Source organism: Leucoraja erinacea, chromosome 28, assembly GCF_028641065.1.
Source record: "Leucoraja erinacea ecotype New England chromosome 28, Leri_hhj_1, whole genome shotgun sequence".
Taxonomy (NCBI): domain Eukaryota; kingdom Metazoa; phylum Chordata; class Chondrichthyes; order Rajiformes; family Rajidae; genus Leucoraja; species Leucoraja erinaceus.
Window position 1 is genome coordinate 3,159,825 of NC_073404.1, and position 19,138 is coordinate 3,178,962.

The 19,138-nt window shown below is 48.2% G+C and overlaps 1 protein-coding gene across 3 annotated transcripts in view; it reads left to right on the forward strand.

The window, feature by feature from the left end:
* LOC129710516 (CUE domain-containing protein 1-like) overlaps positions 1 to 19,138 on the forward strand; it is a 101,919-nt gene that overhangs the window by 45,281 nt on the left and 37,500 nt on the right. For all 3 annotated transcript variants that reach the window (XM_055657532.1, XM_055657529.1, XM_055657531.1), the window contains exon 2: positions 15,260 to 15,929. In XM_055657532.1, the coding sequence (XP_055513507.1) occupies positions 15,573 to 15,929 (357 nt within the window). In that variant the 5' untranslated portion in view covers positions 15,260 to 15,572. The remainder of the gene's footprint in view (positions 1 to 15,259; positions 15,930 to 19,138) is intronic.

The following is a 19,138-nucleotide window of genomic DNA, read 5'->3' on the forward strand; positions in this document are numbered from 1 at the left end:
GTAATCATGTATTGTCTTTCCGCTGACTGGTTAGCACGCAACAAAAAAGACTTTTCACTGTACCTCGGTACACATGACACTAAACTAATTTAAACTAAAACTAATCTTTAAAGCTGTAGGAAGGAACTGCAGATGCAGGTTTACATCGAAGATGGACACAAAATGCTGGAGAACTCAGCGGGACAGGCAGCGTCTCTGGAGAAAAGGAATGGATGTTGAGTGCCCCGACCCGAAACATCACCCATTCCTTCTCTCCAGAGACGCTGCCTGTCCCGCTGAGTTACTCCAGCATTTTGTGTCTAAATTTGAAAGCTTTTGTATATTCTGTCTGATGGGGAAGGGGAGGAGAAGAATGAGCGGGGTGTGAGTGGTCCATGGTCATGTTGGCTGCTTTCCTGACACAGTGTGAAGTGTAGATGGAGTCCATGGGCAGGGGAGGTTTGCTCTGTGTGATGGACTGGGCTTCATCCATAACTCAGTCATGTCATGTGGTGCAGGGCAGGGCAGTTGGCAAACCAAGCTGAGACGCCTGATCCTGATCATCTGCTTTCCATGGTATATCCAAAAAAATCGTAGTCATTCGAGACATGTCGAATCGTCTTTAGAGATACAGCATGGAAACAGGCCCTTCGACCCGCCAAGTCCGTACCGACCCACGGTCCCCACACATTAACGCTATCCTACACAGAATCGGGACAATTTAAACATACACCAAGCCAATTAACCTATAAACCTGGAGTGTGGAGTGTGGGAAGTGACCGAAGATCTCGGAGAAAACCCACGCAGGTCACAGGGAGAACGTACAAACTCCGTACACCTAGCACCCGTAGTCAGGATCGAACCCGCGACTCTGTAAGGCAGCAACTCTACCGCTGCACCACTGCGCAGCCCCGAACTGAGGAACTAGAGGCGTTGGTGTGCTTTCTTGAGCATCCTTCCTCAATTGAATCTAGATATGAAGCATTAGATCTCTTTCTGGTTTAGTTTAGAGATACAGCATGGAAACAGGCCCATCGGCCCACCGAGTCCACACCGACCACCCCTTCACACTAGTCCTGTGTTATCCCACTTACACACCATGGGACAATTTACAGAGGGCCAATTAACTTACAAACCCGCACGCCTTTGGGACGTGGGAGGAAACCGGAGCACCCGGAGGAAACCCACGTGGCCACAGGGAGAACGTGCAAACTCCACACAGTGAAGCATCCGAGGTCAGGATCAAAACTGGGTCTCTGGCACTGTGAGGCAGCAGCTCTACCTGCTGCGCCACAATGCAGTCTGATGTTGCATGGGTGTTTGCTGGTAGTTACTGGCATTTGTTTTCCAGATTTCCAGCATCAGTCTTTTTGTTTTCATGTTGAAGTACCTGTACCTTTAAAGACCAAACACTATGTTGTAAAACAGGAAAAACCTGCAGCATATTCACCCACAACAGGACCAACAAGCTGCCAGATGATACTATCTTTGGGACATTAGATAGAGTACAGTGCACACCTCGTGCCTAAGTTCCAGCCACTTGGTTCGATCCTCACCTCGGGTGCTGTCTGTGGGGAGTTTGCATGTTCTCCCTGTGATCGCGGTGTTCCTCCCGGGACTTTCCTCCCACATCCCAATGACTTGTGGGTTTGTTGATTAATTGGACTTTTCTTTAGACTTTAGACTTCCAAGATCCAGTGCAGAAACAGGCCCTTCAGCCCATCGAGAAGCGACCAATCATCCCCCCGGCCTATCGAGGCCACAGCGACCAATTTTCCCCCCCCGCCAATTAACCTACACAGAGGGTAGTCAGGCTATCTTATTTAAGAGGGAGTTAGATGACGCCCTTTTGGCCCAAAGAGATCAAGGGTATAGACCTTCGTCTTTGAGTTGGAATGTGGAAGAAACTCCTGCACCTAATTTCACCTATGTCTTTGGGTGGAAAAACCCACGTGGGAAAAACCCACGTGGTCACAGGGAGAACATGCAAACTCTGCACAGACAGCACCCGTAGTCAAGATCGAACTTGGGTCTATCTACTGCTGCGCCACTGTGCCACCCCTAATTGGTGCCTGTAAATTGCCCCTTGGTGTGTAGGGAGTGGATCAGAACGTGGGATAACATAGAACTAGTATGAACGGGAGATCGATGGTCGGCATGGACTCGGAAGGCTGAAGGGCCTGTTTCCATGCTGTATCTCTTCTAAATGGGGTGGAGCAAATAACGTGAGGGCTGGGAATAGCTGAGGAAAAGGGTTAAACATCTTATTACCATGCAGTTGCCACTTCGTTAATGGCTGTCGAAAATCCCACAGATGTCTCTTTAGCAGAAGTCTCAGGGCAATAGGATCCAGCATTTATTTCAAGATGACTTGAATACAAAAATAGGGATGTTATGCTGAGGCTCTATACGTCGCTGGTCGGGACACATTTGGCGTATTGTGTGAAGTTTTGGGCCCCGTATCTGAAGAAGGATGTGCTGGAGCTGGAGCTGGTCCAGAGGAGGTTTCAGACAATGATCCCAAGGAATGAGTGGGTTAACATATGATGAGCGTTGTGCTGTACTGTTCTATGTTCTATGTTTCTTCTGGATAGAGTGGATGTGGAGAGGATGTTTCCAATCGTGGGAGAGTCTAGGAACAGAGGTCACCGCCTCATAATTAAAGGACGTTCCTTTGGGAAGGAGATGAGGGTGGATTTCTTTAGTCAGAAGGTGGTGATTCTGTGAAGGCCAAGTCAATGGATATTATTATGGCACAGATGGATAGATTCTTGATTAGTGTGGGCATCAGGGGTTATGGGGAGAAGGCAGGAGAATGGGGTTAGGAGGGAGATAGATCAGCCATGACTGAATAGCGGCGTAGACTTGATGGGCTGAATGGCCTAATTCTGTTCTTGTCACTTATGAACTTGTGAAGGATCCCGATATAGATTCAAGATTCAAGAAATTTATTGCCGTGTCAACAAGTTGATAGGAATGTGTCTTGGTTCGCTCTCAAACAGATACAATACAGTACAATACAAGCACCACATACACCACAATGGATAATACAGACAATACTGTGCGAAGGACAATATATACAGGAAGGACAGTACCCAGCAGCGTCATGTTAAGTGTAAGTGCAAGTGCAAAAGAAAGTGCAAAGTGTTTAGTGCAAATTCAAATCTCTGATGGCTTGGAGGTAGGTGCTGTCTCTGAAGCGAGATGTTTTCCTTTTAATGCTTCTATATCTCCTTCCTGCTGGGAGGAGATTAAAGAGGTAATGTGAGAATGGGTGAGAGTGGTCTGCTATGATTTTTTTTGGCCTTTCTGGTGAGTCTTGTTGAGTAAAGTGATGTCACTGAGGGAAGTCTGCTGCAACCGATGATCTTAGAAGCTCGGCGCACTATTCTCTCCAGCCGAGTCTTATCCTGCGAGGTTGTGTGGCCATACCAGACAAGCATGGAGAATGTGAGTATGCTTTCTATGGTAGACCTATAGAAGTGGGTCATGGCTGGTCGACCGACCCTGATTTTTTGAGCTGCCGCAGGAAGTAGAGTTGCTGGTGGCACTTGTGTTTAAGAGGGAACTGCAGATGCTGGAGAATCGAAGGTTACACAAAAAAGCTGGAGAAACTCAGCGGGTGCAGCAGCATCTATGGAGCGAAGGAAATAGGCAACGTTTCGGGCCGAAACCCTTCTTCAGACTGATCGGGGGCGGGCGTGGGCGGGGACAAGAAAGGGAAAAGGAGGAGGAGCCCGAAGGCTGGGGGATGGGAGGAGACGGCAGGGGGGCTGAGGGAGGGTAGGAGACAGCAAGGACTAACAAAATTGGGAGAATTCGATGTTCATGCCCCCGGGGTGCAGACTCCCCAAACGGAATATGAGGTGCTGTTCCTCCAATTTCCGGTGCTGCTCGCTGTGGCCATGGAGGAGACCCACTTACTGATTATGAGACTGCTGTTGAGCTCCCATGATAGGGATTGATGTATGGTGGTCCCGAGGAACTTAAAGGAGGTGACCCTCTCAACCACCTCTCCATTGTTGAAGAGAGGGAGGAGGGGGGTGGCCTTCTTTCTGAAATCAACAACCAGCTCCTTAGTTTTTGAGATGTTAAGTATGAGGTTGTTGTTCTCACACCACCTTACTAGCTCCTCTACTTCACTACGGTAAACGGTTTTGATGTTATTGGTAATAAGACCTGCCACAGATGTGTCATCTGCAAACTTAAATAACAAGACAGAGTCAGAGTGTGAACAGCAAAAATGTGTGTATACAGAGTATACACACTTCACAATGTCTCACAACCTCTCTTTTCATCACTGACCATTGTCTATCCATTTGCCTATCGATCCCCCCCTAATCGCACCGCTCCCCTCATCAAGTCGTCAGTTTTATTCGTCACTTGCACATAACAGCGGTACAATAAAAAAAGAACACACAATACACAATACAAATGTACACAAACATCCACCACAGCATTCATCACTGTGGTGGAAGGCACAAAGTTTGGCCAGTTCTCCTCCATTTTCCCCATCTATTGCCTGCCAGGCTTTGTCCCGTCCCAACCTCTCTTCCCGTTTTCTTTCCCCACCCCCTATCCTAATCAGCCTGAAGAAGGGTCCCGCCCTGAAACGTCACCTGTCCAGATATACTGCCTGACCTGTTGAGTTACTCCAGCACTTTGTCTTTTGTTGTAAACCAGCATCTGCAGTTCTTTGTGTCCACACCTATGTTATCCCACTTACCTCACACTAGCGGTCATTTACAGTAGACATAAAGTTCCGGATGGGTGACATTTTGGGTCGGGACCCTTCTTCACCCCAGCACTGTGTGCCTATCTTTGGAATAAACCAGCACCAGCAGTTCTTTTTTAAGTTTACTTTAGAGATAAACCCTTTAGGAAATAGGCGCTTCGGCCCAGCGATTCCGTGCCGACCAGCGATTCTCCTACTCTGGGTCAAAGGCTGTGTGCATTCCCCCTGTCTATTACCCTCATGATCCTATACACCCAGAACCCATCAGCTTCCTGCACTCTAAGGATTAAAGGCCTCTCTCTGCCTTGACAAATAGTCTGTAGTTTGCCAACTATTTTAGTAAAACCAGCCCTGGGGCTGTGGAATACATGAATAAAGATACAATTATAGCATGTGGATTAATAATGGTTTCCATTCATCTTTAGGCTGACTTTAGAGATACAGCGCCGATAACAGGCCTTTCGGCCCACCGATTCAGCACCAACCAATGTACACTATGCACTGAGGACAATTTACAATTGTTACTGAAGCCTATTAACCTAGAAACCTGTGTGTCTTTGGAGTGTGGGTGGAAACTGGAGAAAACCCACGCAGGTCACGGGGAGAACGTACAAACTCCACACAGACAGCACCCGTAGTCAGGATGGGACCCGAGTCTCTGGCGCTGTGAGGCAGCAACTCTACCGGCTGCACCACTGTGCCGACATTCTTTGTTTCCACTTGGCAGAGATGCTGCCTGACTCGCTGAGTTACTGCAGCACTTTGTGTGTTTTTACATCTCATTGATGCTTTTGATGTTGTGGCCAGTGGTGTGGCTTCACTCAAGGGGAGATGCCCCCTGGGGTCAGGAAGTGAAGCATCTTAGATTTAACAATCAAAAGCCATATGTTCCTCCTGGCAGTAAAATCACCCCAGGGCGTTTCACAACAGGGTGAGCAATGTTTGCCAGAGATGCTCACTGACCCGCTGAGTTACTCCAGCACTTTGTGTCAGCTCTGAATTTGGTTTAGTATAGACAGACACAAAATGCTGGAGTAACTCAGCGGGGCAGGCAGCATCTCTGGAGAGAAGGAATGGGTGGCGTTTCGGGTCGAGACCCTTCTTCAGACTGACTGAAACGTCACCCATCCATTTAAGGGGCGATAACCCCCTGTTGTCAGGAAGTGAAGCATCTTAGAATTAACAATCAAAAGCCATATGTTCCTTGTAGCAGTAAAATCCTTGTGGCAGAGTCTGTAGAAGGGTCTCGACCCGAAACATCTCCCATTCCTTCTCTCCAGAGATGCTGCCCGTCCCGCTGAGTTACTCCAGCATTTTGTGTCTTATCTTCGAATTAAACCAGCATCTGCAGTTCTTTCCTACACATACATAGTTTAGTTTAGAGACACAGCATGGAAACAGGCCCTTCGGCCCACCGAGACCATGCCAACCATTTACACTAGTTCTATGTTATCCCACTTTCACATCCACTCCCAACACATTAGGGGGCAATTTACAGAAGCCAATTAACCTACAAACCCACACGTCTGGAGCCTGGGTGGAAATCGGGGCACCTGGAGGAAACCCACGTGGTCTTGGGGAGAACGTACAAATTCCACACATAAATTCCACCGTCTAGCTTGAACCTGGCGCTGTGGGATCGCAGCTCCACCAGCTTTAAAGATGAGCTTTACAAGACAGCATGGTGGTGCAGTGGTAGAGTTGCTGCCTTACACTGCGGAGACACAGGTTCGATCCTGACTACGGGTGCTAGCTGTACAAAAAATATATATTTTCCCTGTGACTGCGTATGTTTTCTCCGCTTGCTCCGGTTTCCTCCAACGCTCCAAAGATATGCATGTTTGTCGGTTAATTGGCTTTGGTAAAAAATTGTAAATTGTTCTTAGTGCGTAGGATAGTGCTAGTGTACGGGGTGAACACTGGTTGGCACGGACTTGGTGGGCCGAAGGGCCTGTTTCCACGCTGTATCTCTAAAGTGTGTTGGAAAGAGCGGCGAAGAGCTTTGGGAAGGGAATTCCAGAATTTATGGCCGACACAGCTGCTGGCAGGAAGTTGCCTGCTGCAACTCTGGGATTTTGTCTCCGGGATTGTCCAGCCAAATATAGAGTTGGATCAGCAGAGTCTCGTGTTACAGAGGCAGAGGGTTAAACAGCTGTGAACACTGCTCATGAACACTGACCCTGGCAGCATTCTGGAGCATTCAGTCCTTCCTCATCAGAGATTCACTGCTCAGGATAGGAACGCTCTCGGCTTGGGGTTCAATGATTTCTTTATTATCATGTTTAGTTTAATTTTTGTTTAGAGGTACAGGCCTTTCGGTAGAGTTGCTGCCTCACAGCGCCGGAGACCCGGGTTTGATCCTGACTACAGGTGCTGTCTGTACGGAGTTTGCACGTTCTCCCCATGACCCGTGTGGGTTTTCTCCGGGTGCTCCAGCTTCCTCCCACTTCCCAAAGACGGACGGGTTTGTAGGTTAATTGTCTTCTGTAAATTGTCCCTGGTGTGTATAGGATAGTGCTAGTGCACAGGGATCGCTGGTCGGCGCGGACTCGGTGGGCCAAAGGACCTGTTTCCACGTTCTATCTCTAAACTAAACTAAATTAAATTAACTTAATGAATTTATTGGAAGTAAGGGCTTTAGAGAGGCTGCAGAGGAGGTTTACCAGAATGATGCCTGGATTTGAGGGCATCAGCTACAGGGAGAGGTCAGATGTACTAGGATTGTTTACCAAGCTCCGTACCAATGTAAATTGTCCCTAGTGTGTGTAGGGTGGTGTTAATGTGTGGGGATCGCTGGTCGGCGTGGATTGGGTGGGCCAAGAAGGCCTGTTACTGCGTGTAAAACTAAAAAAACTGTGTCCTTGTAGCATTTGGTATTTCCATCCTGGGAAAAGGGTTCTGACCTTTCAGAAGCCAGATAACAGAGGAGAAGAAGCTGTTTATCTACTGTTGTACCTTGACTCAGTGGACCAAAGGGCCTGTATCTACGTCATATATTTAAACTCTCCCACCTGTCATTGATTACATCAAAGACTAACGGTTTAATGACATTATTATTGTTCCTGAGCTCTGGCGATGCAGAAACTGAATATTTTAAAGTACTGTGTTGGTTGTGGGACATGCCGAGTTGCTGCCTCACCGCGCCAGGGACCCGGGTTCAATCCTGAGTACGGGTGCTGTCTGTACAGAGTTTGCATGTTCTCCCCGTGACCGTGTGGGTTTTCTCCGGGTGCTCCGATTTCCTCCCACACTCCAAAGACGTGCAGGTCTGTAGGATAATTGGCTTCTGTAAATTGTTCCCAGTGTGTAGGATTGATCTAGTGAACGAGCGATTGTTGGACAGTATAGACTCGGCCTGTATCCAAGCTGTATCTTATAACCAAACTAAGCCGAATGGGACTCTATGCACCTACTTTCCTTTGTTTACTGGAGGAAGTTGATACTATAATTTGGACGGCCTGAGTTCTAATTACAACACTTGAATGAGAGGGAGCTGCCTATTTTCACTCTGGGGGAACTGACTTCATGGGCTTATTTTTACCCAGAGCAGAGGAATTAAGACCAGAGGACATAGGTTTAAGGTGAGAGGGGAAAGATTTAATAGGAACCTGAGGGGCAACTTTTTCACACAGAGGGTGGTGGGTGTATAGAACGAGCTGCCAGTGGAGCTTTTAATGGACACTTGGACATGTACATGAGTAGGGATGGCCGAGAGGGATTTGGGCCAAACATGAGTGAATGGAACTCGCGTAGATGGGCATCTTGGTCGGCATGGAGTGGTAGGGCTGAAGGGCCTGTTTCCGTGCTGTATGACTCTATGACTTGGCTCCTCTGATGCTGCAGGTGACTCCTTACATGGCAACTTCTGTCAACAAAGGAGGCACAGTGGCGCAGCGGGTAGAGCTGCTGCCTCACAGCGCCAGATTCCCGGGTTCGATCCTGACCTCAGGTGCTGTGCGTGTGTGGAATTTGCATATTCTCCCTGTGACCATGTGGGTTTTCCCAAGGTGCTCTGGTTTCCTCCCAGGATGGAAATATCAAGTGATAGAGGGCGTGGCTTTAAGGTGAGAGGGGCAAAGTTTAACGGAGATGTGCGGGGCAGCTTTTTTTACCCAGAGGGTGGTGAGTACCTGGAACACGCTGCCAGGGGTGGTGGTGGAGACTAATATGACAGTGGTGTTTAAGAGGCTTTTGGATAGGCCCATCGATATGCAGGGAATGGAGAGATATGGATTATGCACAGTCAAATAAAAGTTGGTCTTGGCATCATGTTTGGCACAGACTTTGTGGGCCGAAGGGCCTGTTCTTGTGCTGTACTATTCTATGTTCTATATTTTATCCAGCAAGAGTGGCCTAGATAGAGAGTGGATGTAGAGAGGATGTTTCCACTAGTGGGAGAGTCTAGGACCAGAGGTCGTAGCCTCAGAATTAAAGGACATTCCTTTAGGAAGGAGATGAGAAACATAGAAACATAGAACATGAAAAATAGGTGCAGGAGGAGGCCATTCGGCTGTTGGAGCCAGCACCGCCATTCATTGTGATCATGGCTGATCATCCCCTATCAATAACTCGTGCCTGCCTTCTCCCCATATCCCTTGACTCCTAGCCCCTAGAGCTCTATCTAATGAATCTAAAGATAGTGTCCCACTCAGTTTGTGTTGCCTTTCACAGAGATTACACTGAGTGAAATGTCTATTAGAGTGGAAAAGTTGCCCCTCAGGTTCCTCTGCCCTCGGCTTCCTAAATCTGAGTCCTCTGGTTCTTGATTCACCTACCCTGGGTAAAAGACTCTGTCCATTCACCCTATCTATCTCCCTCACGTTTACAAGTCCATCCCTTAAGGGCCTGTCCCACTTGCCGATTTTTTTCGGCGACTGCCGACATCATATCAGTGTCGCCAAAAGATTTTGAACATTTGAAAATCCAGTGGCGACAAAAAAAATGTTGCGACACTTGAAAAAACACCGCGCGTCCATACGTCATCACCGCCACGTCAACGCCGCATCACGGCGTGAATATTTCGGTGACCTTATACGTCAGTCAATGATGTCAGCAGTCGCCGAAAAAAATCGCCAAGTGGGACTGGCCCTTTAACCTTCTGCGTTCCAAGGAAAACAGTCATGGCCTACCCGACCACTTCCTATAGCTCATGCCCTCGAATCCTGGCAACATCCTCGTAAATCTTCTCTGCACTCTTTCCAGCTTAATGGTTTAATAAATCTGAATAATAAGACTATATGCTGGAGGCAAGCAGCAGTTCAGGCAGCATCTGTGGAAAGAGAGTTAATGATTTAGCTCAGACTCTTGGTTAATGGAATCTAACAGAGGGCATGAAACAAAACTCACTTCGGGTTTGTCAGCAGAAGACATCCATCTTAGTAACCAGGAGCTACTTTTAGCCGTTTCTCTTTTTTATATCAGTTTTGATTAAAATATCATTAGGGGAATTGGTAGGTTTAGTTTAGTTTAGAGATTCAGCCCGGAAACAGGCCCTTAGGCGCACTGAGTCCGCACCGATCTGTGATCCCCGTACACGAGCACTATCCCACACACACACAATCGGGACAATTTTTTACATTTATACCAATCAAATTAACTGCAAATCTGTACGTCTTTGGAGTGTGGGAGGAAACTGAAGATCTCGGAGAAAACCCACACAGGAGAACGTACAAACTCCATCCAGACAGCACCTGTAGCCAGGATCGAACCCGGGTCTCCGGTGCCGTGAGGCTGCAACTCTACTGCTGCGCCACCATGCCGTGAATGCAGAGTAGGGGAATCAAGAACCAGAGGACATAGGTTTAAGTGAGAGGGGAAAGATTTAATAGGGACCTGAGGGGCAACATTTAGTCTCGAGTAGTGGTAGGTGTATGGAACAAGCTGCCACAGGAGGTATTGTAACAGCATTTAAAAGACACATGGACAGATACATGGATGGGAAAGGTTAGAGGGATATGGGCCAGATGCTGGCACATGTTTAGTTTAGAGATACATTTGCATGTTGTGTCTACCTTTGGACAAACTCTCTGGAACGCTGGAGGTTGCAGAACCGAGAGACCTGGGAGTTTAGTTATTAGTTTAGTTAAGAGATACAGCGCGGAAACAGGCCCTTCAGCCCACTGGGTCCACACTGACCAGCGATCCCCGCACATTAACACTATCCTACACCCACTAGGGACAGTTTTTACATTTACCAAGCCAATTAACCTGCAAACCTGTACAGTCTCGGGGGAACGTACAAACTCCGTACAGACAACACCCGTAGTCGGGATTGAACCCGGGTCTCCAGCGCTGCATTCGCTGTAAGGCAGCAACTCTACCGCTGCGCCACCGTGACTGCCCTGAACTGACCACCGTTCAGGTGCACAGTTCCCTAAATGTAGCGATGCAGGTGGTCACTGTGGTGAAGAGGGACTTTGGAGTGATTGTTGTTGGGAATGGGATTGAGTTCAGAAGTCGGGACATCATGATGCAGCTGTACAAGCCGTTGGTGAGATGACGCTCGGAGTACTGTGTGCAGTTCTGGTCGCCTAGCTATTGGAAGGATGACATAAGTTTGGAAGAGTGCAGAAACGATTTGCAAACCATGTAGTAAAACATCCCTGGGGCCCTGAGACTAATGAATGTAGAATGTAAAGCATGACCAACACTGTTAAATCAGTGGATTCACGATGGTTTACAAGTAATCTTTAGACATTAGACACAGCGCAGAAACAGCCCGTTCAATCAAGCGAGTCCGTGCCGACCAGCGACCACACTAGCACTATCCTACACACTGGGGATAATTTACAATTTTTACTGAAGTCAACCAACGTACAAACCTGTACGTCTTTGGAGTTTAAAAAAACTAAAAAGTAATACTTCAGCATCAGTTGTATAAGATGCTGGTGAGGCCACATTTGGAGTATTGCGTTTAATATTGATCACCCTGCTATAGGAATGTGCCATTAAGTGGACAGGGAGCAGAGAAGATTTATGAGGATGTTACCAGGACTCGAGGGCCTGAGCTAAAAAGGGAGAGGTTGAGCAGGCTGGGACATTATTGTTCTGGAGAGCTGGAGGCTAACAGGGGATCTTATAGAGGGTATTAGATCATGAAGGCAATCGACAGGGTGAATGCACAGTCTTTTACCCAGAGTAGGGGAATCAAGAACCAGTGGGTTTAAGGTGAGAGGGGCAAGATCTATTGGGAACTCAAGGGGCAACTTTTTCATCAGAGGGTAGTGGCTATATGGAATGAACTGCCAGAGGAGGTAGTTGAGGCAAGTTAAAAGTGTCATGGGCCAGATGTGGGCAAATTTAGTTTAGTTTAGAGATACAGCGCAGAAACAGGCCCTTCGACCCACAGAGACCGTGCCAACCAGTGATCCCCGCACATTAACACTACCCTTCACTTATACCAATAACATTTATATCAAGGCAATTAACCTATAAACCTGTACGTCTTTGGAGTGTGGGAGCAAACCGAAGATGTCGGACAAAATCCACGCAGGTCACAGGGTGAATGTTCAAACTCTGTGCAGACAGAACCCGTAGACAGGATCGATCCTGGGTCTCTGGCGCTGTGAGGTAGCAACTCTACCGCTGCGCCACCGTGCCGCCCCAATGGGACTAGCGTTGATGCGGCATCTTGGTCGGCGTGGATGATGTGTGCTGAAGGGCCTGTTTCTGTGCCGTTTGACTCTGACTCCATTACCCTGGGCTAGTTGGCCCAAACAGTGCAACGTGCCCTTTGAGATAATTACAGTGTGTGATCATTGTGCTCGGCCTACAGTTAAAGATTGTACTGTTTAAAGACCAGAGCCTCGACAATTGTTTAGTTTAGAGATACAGGGCGTAAACAGGCCCACCGAGTCCGCACCGACAAGCGATCCCCGCACATTAACACTATCCTACACACACTAGGGACAGTTTACACTTATTCCAAGACAATTAACCTACAAATCTGTACGTCTTTGGAGTGTGGGAGGAAACCGAAGCTCTCCGAGATCACCGGGAGAATGTACAAACTCCATACAGACAGCACCTGTAGTCAGGATTGAACCCGGGTCTCTGGCGCTGTAAGGCTGTACCTCTACCACTGTGCCACTGCGCCACCCTTGACCAATTGTCACCATTTGTCTTGCTCATTCCGCTACTAAAATAATTGTCGCAGCTTGTTTTAACAACCCAGAGAGTTGATCATCCACTCGACCGACCGACAGGCGAATAATGGGAGTTCACGCGAGTGTGAATTACGACTTGATCGATGGAAATAAACTATCCCCTAACTCTAACTGTCTCCTAACTCTATCTCCTTAAGGGCCTGATCCAGTTGGCGATTTTTTTCGGCGACTGACGTAACAGGTCACCGAAAAAATTCGCGGCGTGATGACGTGTGACTTGAAATTAGAGTGTTTTTTCGTGTTTTTTCAAGTGTCGCAACATTTTTTTTGTCGCCGCTGGATTTTGAAATGTTCAAAATCTTTTTGGGACCCTGATATGACTTCGGCAGTTGCCGAAAAAATCGGCAAGTGAGACAGGCCCTTAACTGTCTGAAGAAGGGTTCTGACCCAAAACGTCGTCCGTTCCTTTTCTCCAGAGATGTTGCCTGACCCGCAGAGTTACTCCAGTGTTTTGAGTCTATCATTGGTATAAACCAGCATCTGCAGTTCCTTCCTACACCTTGCACAAAGTACCTCGGGTCATAACTAGGACGGCACGGTGGCGCAGCTGTAGAGTTGATGCTTTATAGTGAATGCAGCACCGGAGACCCGGGTTCGATCCTGACCACGGGTGCTGTCTGTACGGAGTTTGTACGTTCTCCCCAAGACCTGCGTGGATTTGCTTCGAGATCTTCGGTTTCCTCCCACACTCCAAAGACGTACAGATATGTAGGTTAATTGGCTTGGTAAATGTAAAAATTGTCCCTAGTGGGTGTAGGATAGTGTTGGTGTGCGAGGGTATTGCTGGTTGCGCAGACCCGGTGGGCTGAAGATCGAACATGCTGTATCTCTAAACTAAACTAAAATTTGAGGGCAGTTAGGAATCGAGCACATTGCTGTGAGCATGGTTCACATACAGGCCAGAGCTAAAGGGTTTGCCTTTAGTTGCAGTTGTGAAACACAGTGTGGAAGCAGGTCCTGCCCCGCCATTCACTGTGAAGGTCCTGCCCAAAATGTAACACCTCGCACTTATCTGCATTAAACTGCATTCACTATTCCCCAGGCCACTTGCCCAACTGATCAAGATCCTGCTGCAGTTTATGATAGCCATCTTCACTATGGAGGCCAAGTCAGTGGATATTTTTAAGGCAGAGATAGATAGATTCTTGATTAGTACAGGTCATGAGAAATGGCAGGAGAATGGGGTTAGGAGGGAGAGATAGATCAGCCATGATTGAATGGCGGAGTAGACTTGATGGGCCTAATTCTGCTTCTATCACTTATGATCTTATGACTATCTCTGATACAACCTACTTTGGTGTCATTGCGAAACTTGCGAATCATCTACATTCTCATCCAAATGGTTGATATAAACTGCAACCAGCAATGGGCCCAGCACCGATCCATCCCTGAGACGCCACACTAGTCACTGGACTTCATGCTTCCTTCCATGAAGATGATTCTCTATCCAGGCAGCTACCCAGAGGCAATTCTATCTCCAGGGGCGGCACGGTGGCGCAGCGATAGAGTTGCTGCCTCACAGCGCCAGAGACCCGGGTTCCATCCTCTACGGGTGCTCTCTGTACGGAGTTTGCACGTGTGACCCTGTGGGTTTTCCCCCGAGTGCTCTGGTTTCCTCCCACACTCCAAAGACGTGCAGGTTTGTAGTTTAATTGGCATCAGGATAATTGTAAATTGTCCCTAGTGTGTAGGATAATGCTAGTCTACAGAGTAAACAAAAATGCTGGAGAAACTCAGCGGGGGAGGCAGCATCTGTGGAGAAAAGGAATAGGTGACGTTTGTGGTCTAAGAAGGGTTTTCCTCCCGAAACGTTTCCTATTTCCTTCGTTCCATAGATGCTGCTGCACCCGCTGAGTTCCTCCAGCATTTTTGTCTCCCTTCTTCAGTCTGCGGAGTGATCGCTGATCGGCGCGGACTCAGTGGACCTTCAGCTCGGTTTGCGCGCTGTATCTCTAAAGTGTAAAGGCTAAAGATTGATCATGAGAGATCCATGTCTTGAAAACTTTGCTTCTGGGCAGGGGAAGAGTTGGGTTATACTTGGTCAAAGAAGCCCTGAAGAAAAAAGAAGATGAGACTGAAGAAGGGTCCTGACCTGAAACGTCACCAATCCATGTTCTCCAGAGGACGTTGCCGGACCCGCTGAGTTACTCCAGCACTTTGTGTTCTACTGTAGATTCCAGCATCTGTAATTCCTTGTGTCACTCCAGTGTCATCAGCGGATGGCCTGTTTGCGGTGGGAAAACCCACGCGGTCACTGGTAGAACGTGTAAACTCCACAAAGCCAGCACCCGTAGTCAGGACGAACCTGGGTCGCTGTAAGGCAGCAACTCTACCGCTGTACCACCCACTATCATTAATCAACCTCTCTTCTCTCTTACAGATGTTCCATTAATTCGGGGATGGTTTGCGAGACTTTGGTTTGCGTGAGGATCGGGGTGTAACGGGTGAAGGTTCACGCTGCCTCGCTGGATCTTCTTCTCCGGGGTTTGACGGCTGCGTGTCTCCCTGGGGTTTGGTTTACCCCCCCACCCCCCCAAGGTGGTTTGGATGTTCCCACTGGGATTTGCTGCCTCTGGTTCTCCATCCCTGGGATGCGGCTTTGCGCCGGCTTCAGGAACGAGCCCTGACCCCGGACGAAGCCCCCGCCATCCCGCACCGCCAAGCTGAGCAGATTACGGAAGACCCTCGTCAAGATGACCAGCCTCTTCCGACGGAGCAGTAGCGGCGGCAACTCCAAGGGCGGCTCCAGCACCGCCACCACCACCACCACCACCGCCGCCGCCGGCTCCACCGCCACCTCCTCGCCGTCCCAGCTCCTCAACAACAGCCGGCCGTCCCGGCAGGTTCGCAGGCTGGAGTTTAACCAGGCCATGGAGGACTTCAAGGTCATGTTCCCCAACATGGACTACGACGTGATCGAGTGCGTCCTGAGGGCCAACAACGGCGCGGTGGACGCCACCATCGACCAGCTCCTGCAGATGAACTTGGACTCTGGCCTTGACAATGGCTACGACGACAGCTCGGACTCGGAGGACAGCATCCCTGCAGAGGTGAGGCCTTGGTTGAGGATCAGCCCCACCACCACATGTAGGGAGGAACTGCAGATGCCGGTTTAATACCAAAGATAGACACAAAGTGTTGGAGTAACTCAGCGGGTCGGGCAGCATCTTTGGAGAGAAGGAATGGGTGATGTTTCAGGTTGAGACCCTTCTTGCACAGCTGGGTTGGTATGCCATCGGCTCCATGGCTATCTGTAGAAAGGAACTGCAGATGCTGGTTTAATACCAAAGATAGACACAAAGTGCTGGAGGAACTCAGCGGGTCGGGCAGCATCTCTGGAGAGAAAGGACGGGTGATGTTTCAGGTCAGGATCCTTCTTCAGACTGAAATTAGAGATGGAATGGGGGGGGGAACTAGTAAGATGACTAAGGGGGTAATGCAGGGGTTACTTGAAATTAGAGAAGTCAATGTTCATACCGCTGGGTTGCTGGGTGATGCTCTAAGAGTTTTTCAGCGTACTACCTCCAGATCCAGGGGTTGTAAGCTGCCTAAGCGAAATATGAGTCGCTGTTCCTCCAATTTGCGCTGGGCCTCACTCTGACAGTGGAGGAGGCTCAGGACACAAAGGTCAGTGTGGGAATGGGAAAGGGGAGTTAAATTGTTTGGCAACCGGAAGATCGCGGACTGAGCGGAGGTGTTCAGCGAAACGATCGCCCAGCCTGTGTTTGGTCTCGCCAATATCCAGGAGCCCACACCTGGAACAACGGATAGAATAGATGAGGTTGGAGGAGGTGCAAGTGAACCTCTGCCTCACCTAGAACTACAATGCAGTTAATGGATGGAGCTGGGTGCATAAACTGTGTGGCAGCAAAATCACTGGAGGCTGTTGTCTCCCAGGGTCCATGTTGCCTTGAGAATGTCAATAGACAATAGACAATAGGTGCAGGAGACGGCCATTAGGCCCTTCGAGCCAGCACCGCCATTCAATGTGATCATGGCTGATCATCCCCAATCAGCCTTCTCCCCATATCCCCTGACTCCGCTATTTTTAAGAGCCTTACCTAGCTCTGTCTTGAAAGCATCCAGAGAACCGGCCTCCACCGCCCTCTGAGGCAGAGATTTCCACAGACCATTCAAAAGATTTCTGATGAGAAGAGACAGATTTAATAGGAACCTGAGGGGCAACTTAGTTTTGTTGTTTAATTTAGAATACAGTGTGGAGACGGGCCATTCGGTCCACCGTGTCCGCGCCGACCTTCGACCACTCATTCACACTAGTTCTATCCGACACACTGGGGATAATTTTACAGAAACCAATTGGTCTACAAACCTGCACGTCTTTGGAGTGTGGGAGGAAACCGGAGCACCCGGAGAAAACCATGCGGTCACGTGGAAAATGCACAAATTCCTTACAGACTGCACCAGTAGTCAGGATCGATCCCGGGTCCCTGGCGCTGTGAGGCAGCTACTCTACCGCTGCGCCACTGTGCCGCTCACAAAAGCTTTTTAACACAGTACATATACAGAAATAAAAAGCAAAGCGCTGATGTAACTCAGCGGGTCATGGCCCTGTCCCACTGTACGAGTTTACCCAAGAGCTCTCCCGAGTTTAAAAAAAAAAATTAACTCGTGGTAAACACGTAGAATGTACGTAGCGGGTACGTCGGAGCTCGGGACGTCTCTTAGCGGCTCGTAACGCAAACGGCAGGTAGTCGGGAAACGCGGTAAGCTCAGGAAGACTCGTGAAGATTTTTCAACATGTTGAAAAATGTCCACGAGAGCCCCGAGTACCTACAAGCGGCCATTACCGTAATTCTCTGAGTTTGAATCAGGGGAAACTCGGGAGAACTCTTGAATTAGCTCGTACAGTGGGACAGCCCCATCAGGCAGCATCTCTGGAGAACACGGAGAGGTGATGTTTCAGATTGGGGCTTTTCATCAGACCTACACAAGTTGCCAGAGCGAGTTTGTTGAGACAGGTACAATAACAATATTTAATGTCGTAAGAGAGGTTTAGAGGGTTCTGGGTCAAATGTAGGCTGAATAAGACAAGTATATTTACACATTTAGCTTGGTACGGACAAGCTGGGCCAAAAGCCCTGTTTCCATAGAGTCATATTCAACATGGAAACAGGCCCTTCAGCCCAAATTGTCAATGCTGATCAGGATTGCTCGTTTAACCTAGTCCCACTTGTCCACGTTTGGCCCATATCTCTCTAAATGTTTCTTACTCATGTATTGGTCCAAATTGGTACCTGCCTCAACTACCTCCTCCGGCAGTTCAAACCTACACTATCTATGTACCTGTCCAAGTACAGGTCTTTTAAATTATGTTATAGTACCTGCTTCAACTACCTCCTCTGGCAGCTTGTTTGATTTACCCACCACCTTCTGGGTGAAAAAGTTGCCCCTCAGGTTCCTATAAAATCTTTCCACTTCACCTTAAACCTATGCCCGTTGGTTCTTAATTCCCCCACTGGCTAAAAGATGATGCATTCACCCTATCTATTCCCCTCATTATCTTATACACCTCTATAATGGAGTTTAATGCTGATAAGAGTGAGGTGCTACATCTTGGCAGGACAAATCAAAATAGGATGTACATGATAAATGGTAGGGAATTGAAGAATGCAGGTGAACAGAGGGATCTGGGAATAACTGTGCACAGTTCCCTGAAAGTGGAATTTCATGTAGATAGGGTGGTAAAGAAAGCTTTTGGTGTGCTGGCCTTTATAAATCAGAGCATTGAGTATAGAAGTTGGGATGTAATGTTAAAATTGTACAAGGCATTGGTGAGGCCAATTCTGGAGTATGGTGTACAATTTTGGTCGCCTAATTATAGGAAGGATGTCAACAAAATAGAGAGCGTACAGAGGAGATTTACTCGAATGTTGCCTGGGTTTCAGCAACTAAGTTACAGAGAAAGGTTGAACAAGTTAGGGAAAAACATTCTTTGGAGCGCAGGAGGTTAAGGAGGGACTTGATAGAGGTCTTTAAAATGATGAGAGGGATAGACAGAGTTGACGTGGATAAGCTTTTCCCACTGAGAGTAGGGAAGATACAAACAAGGGGACATGACTTGAGAATTAAGGGACAGAAGTTTAGGGGTAACATGAGGGGGAACTTCTTTACTCAGAGAGTGGTGGCTGTGTGGAATGAGCTTCCAGTGAAGGTGGTGGAGGCAGGTTCGTTTTTATAATTTAAAAATAAATTGGATAGTTATATGGATGGGAAAGGTATGGAGGGTTATGGTCTGAGT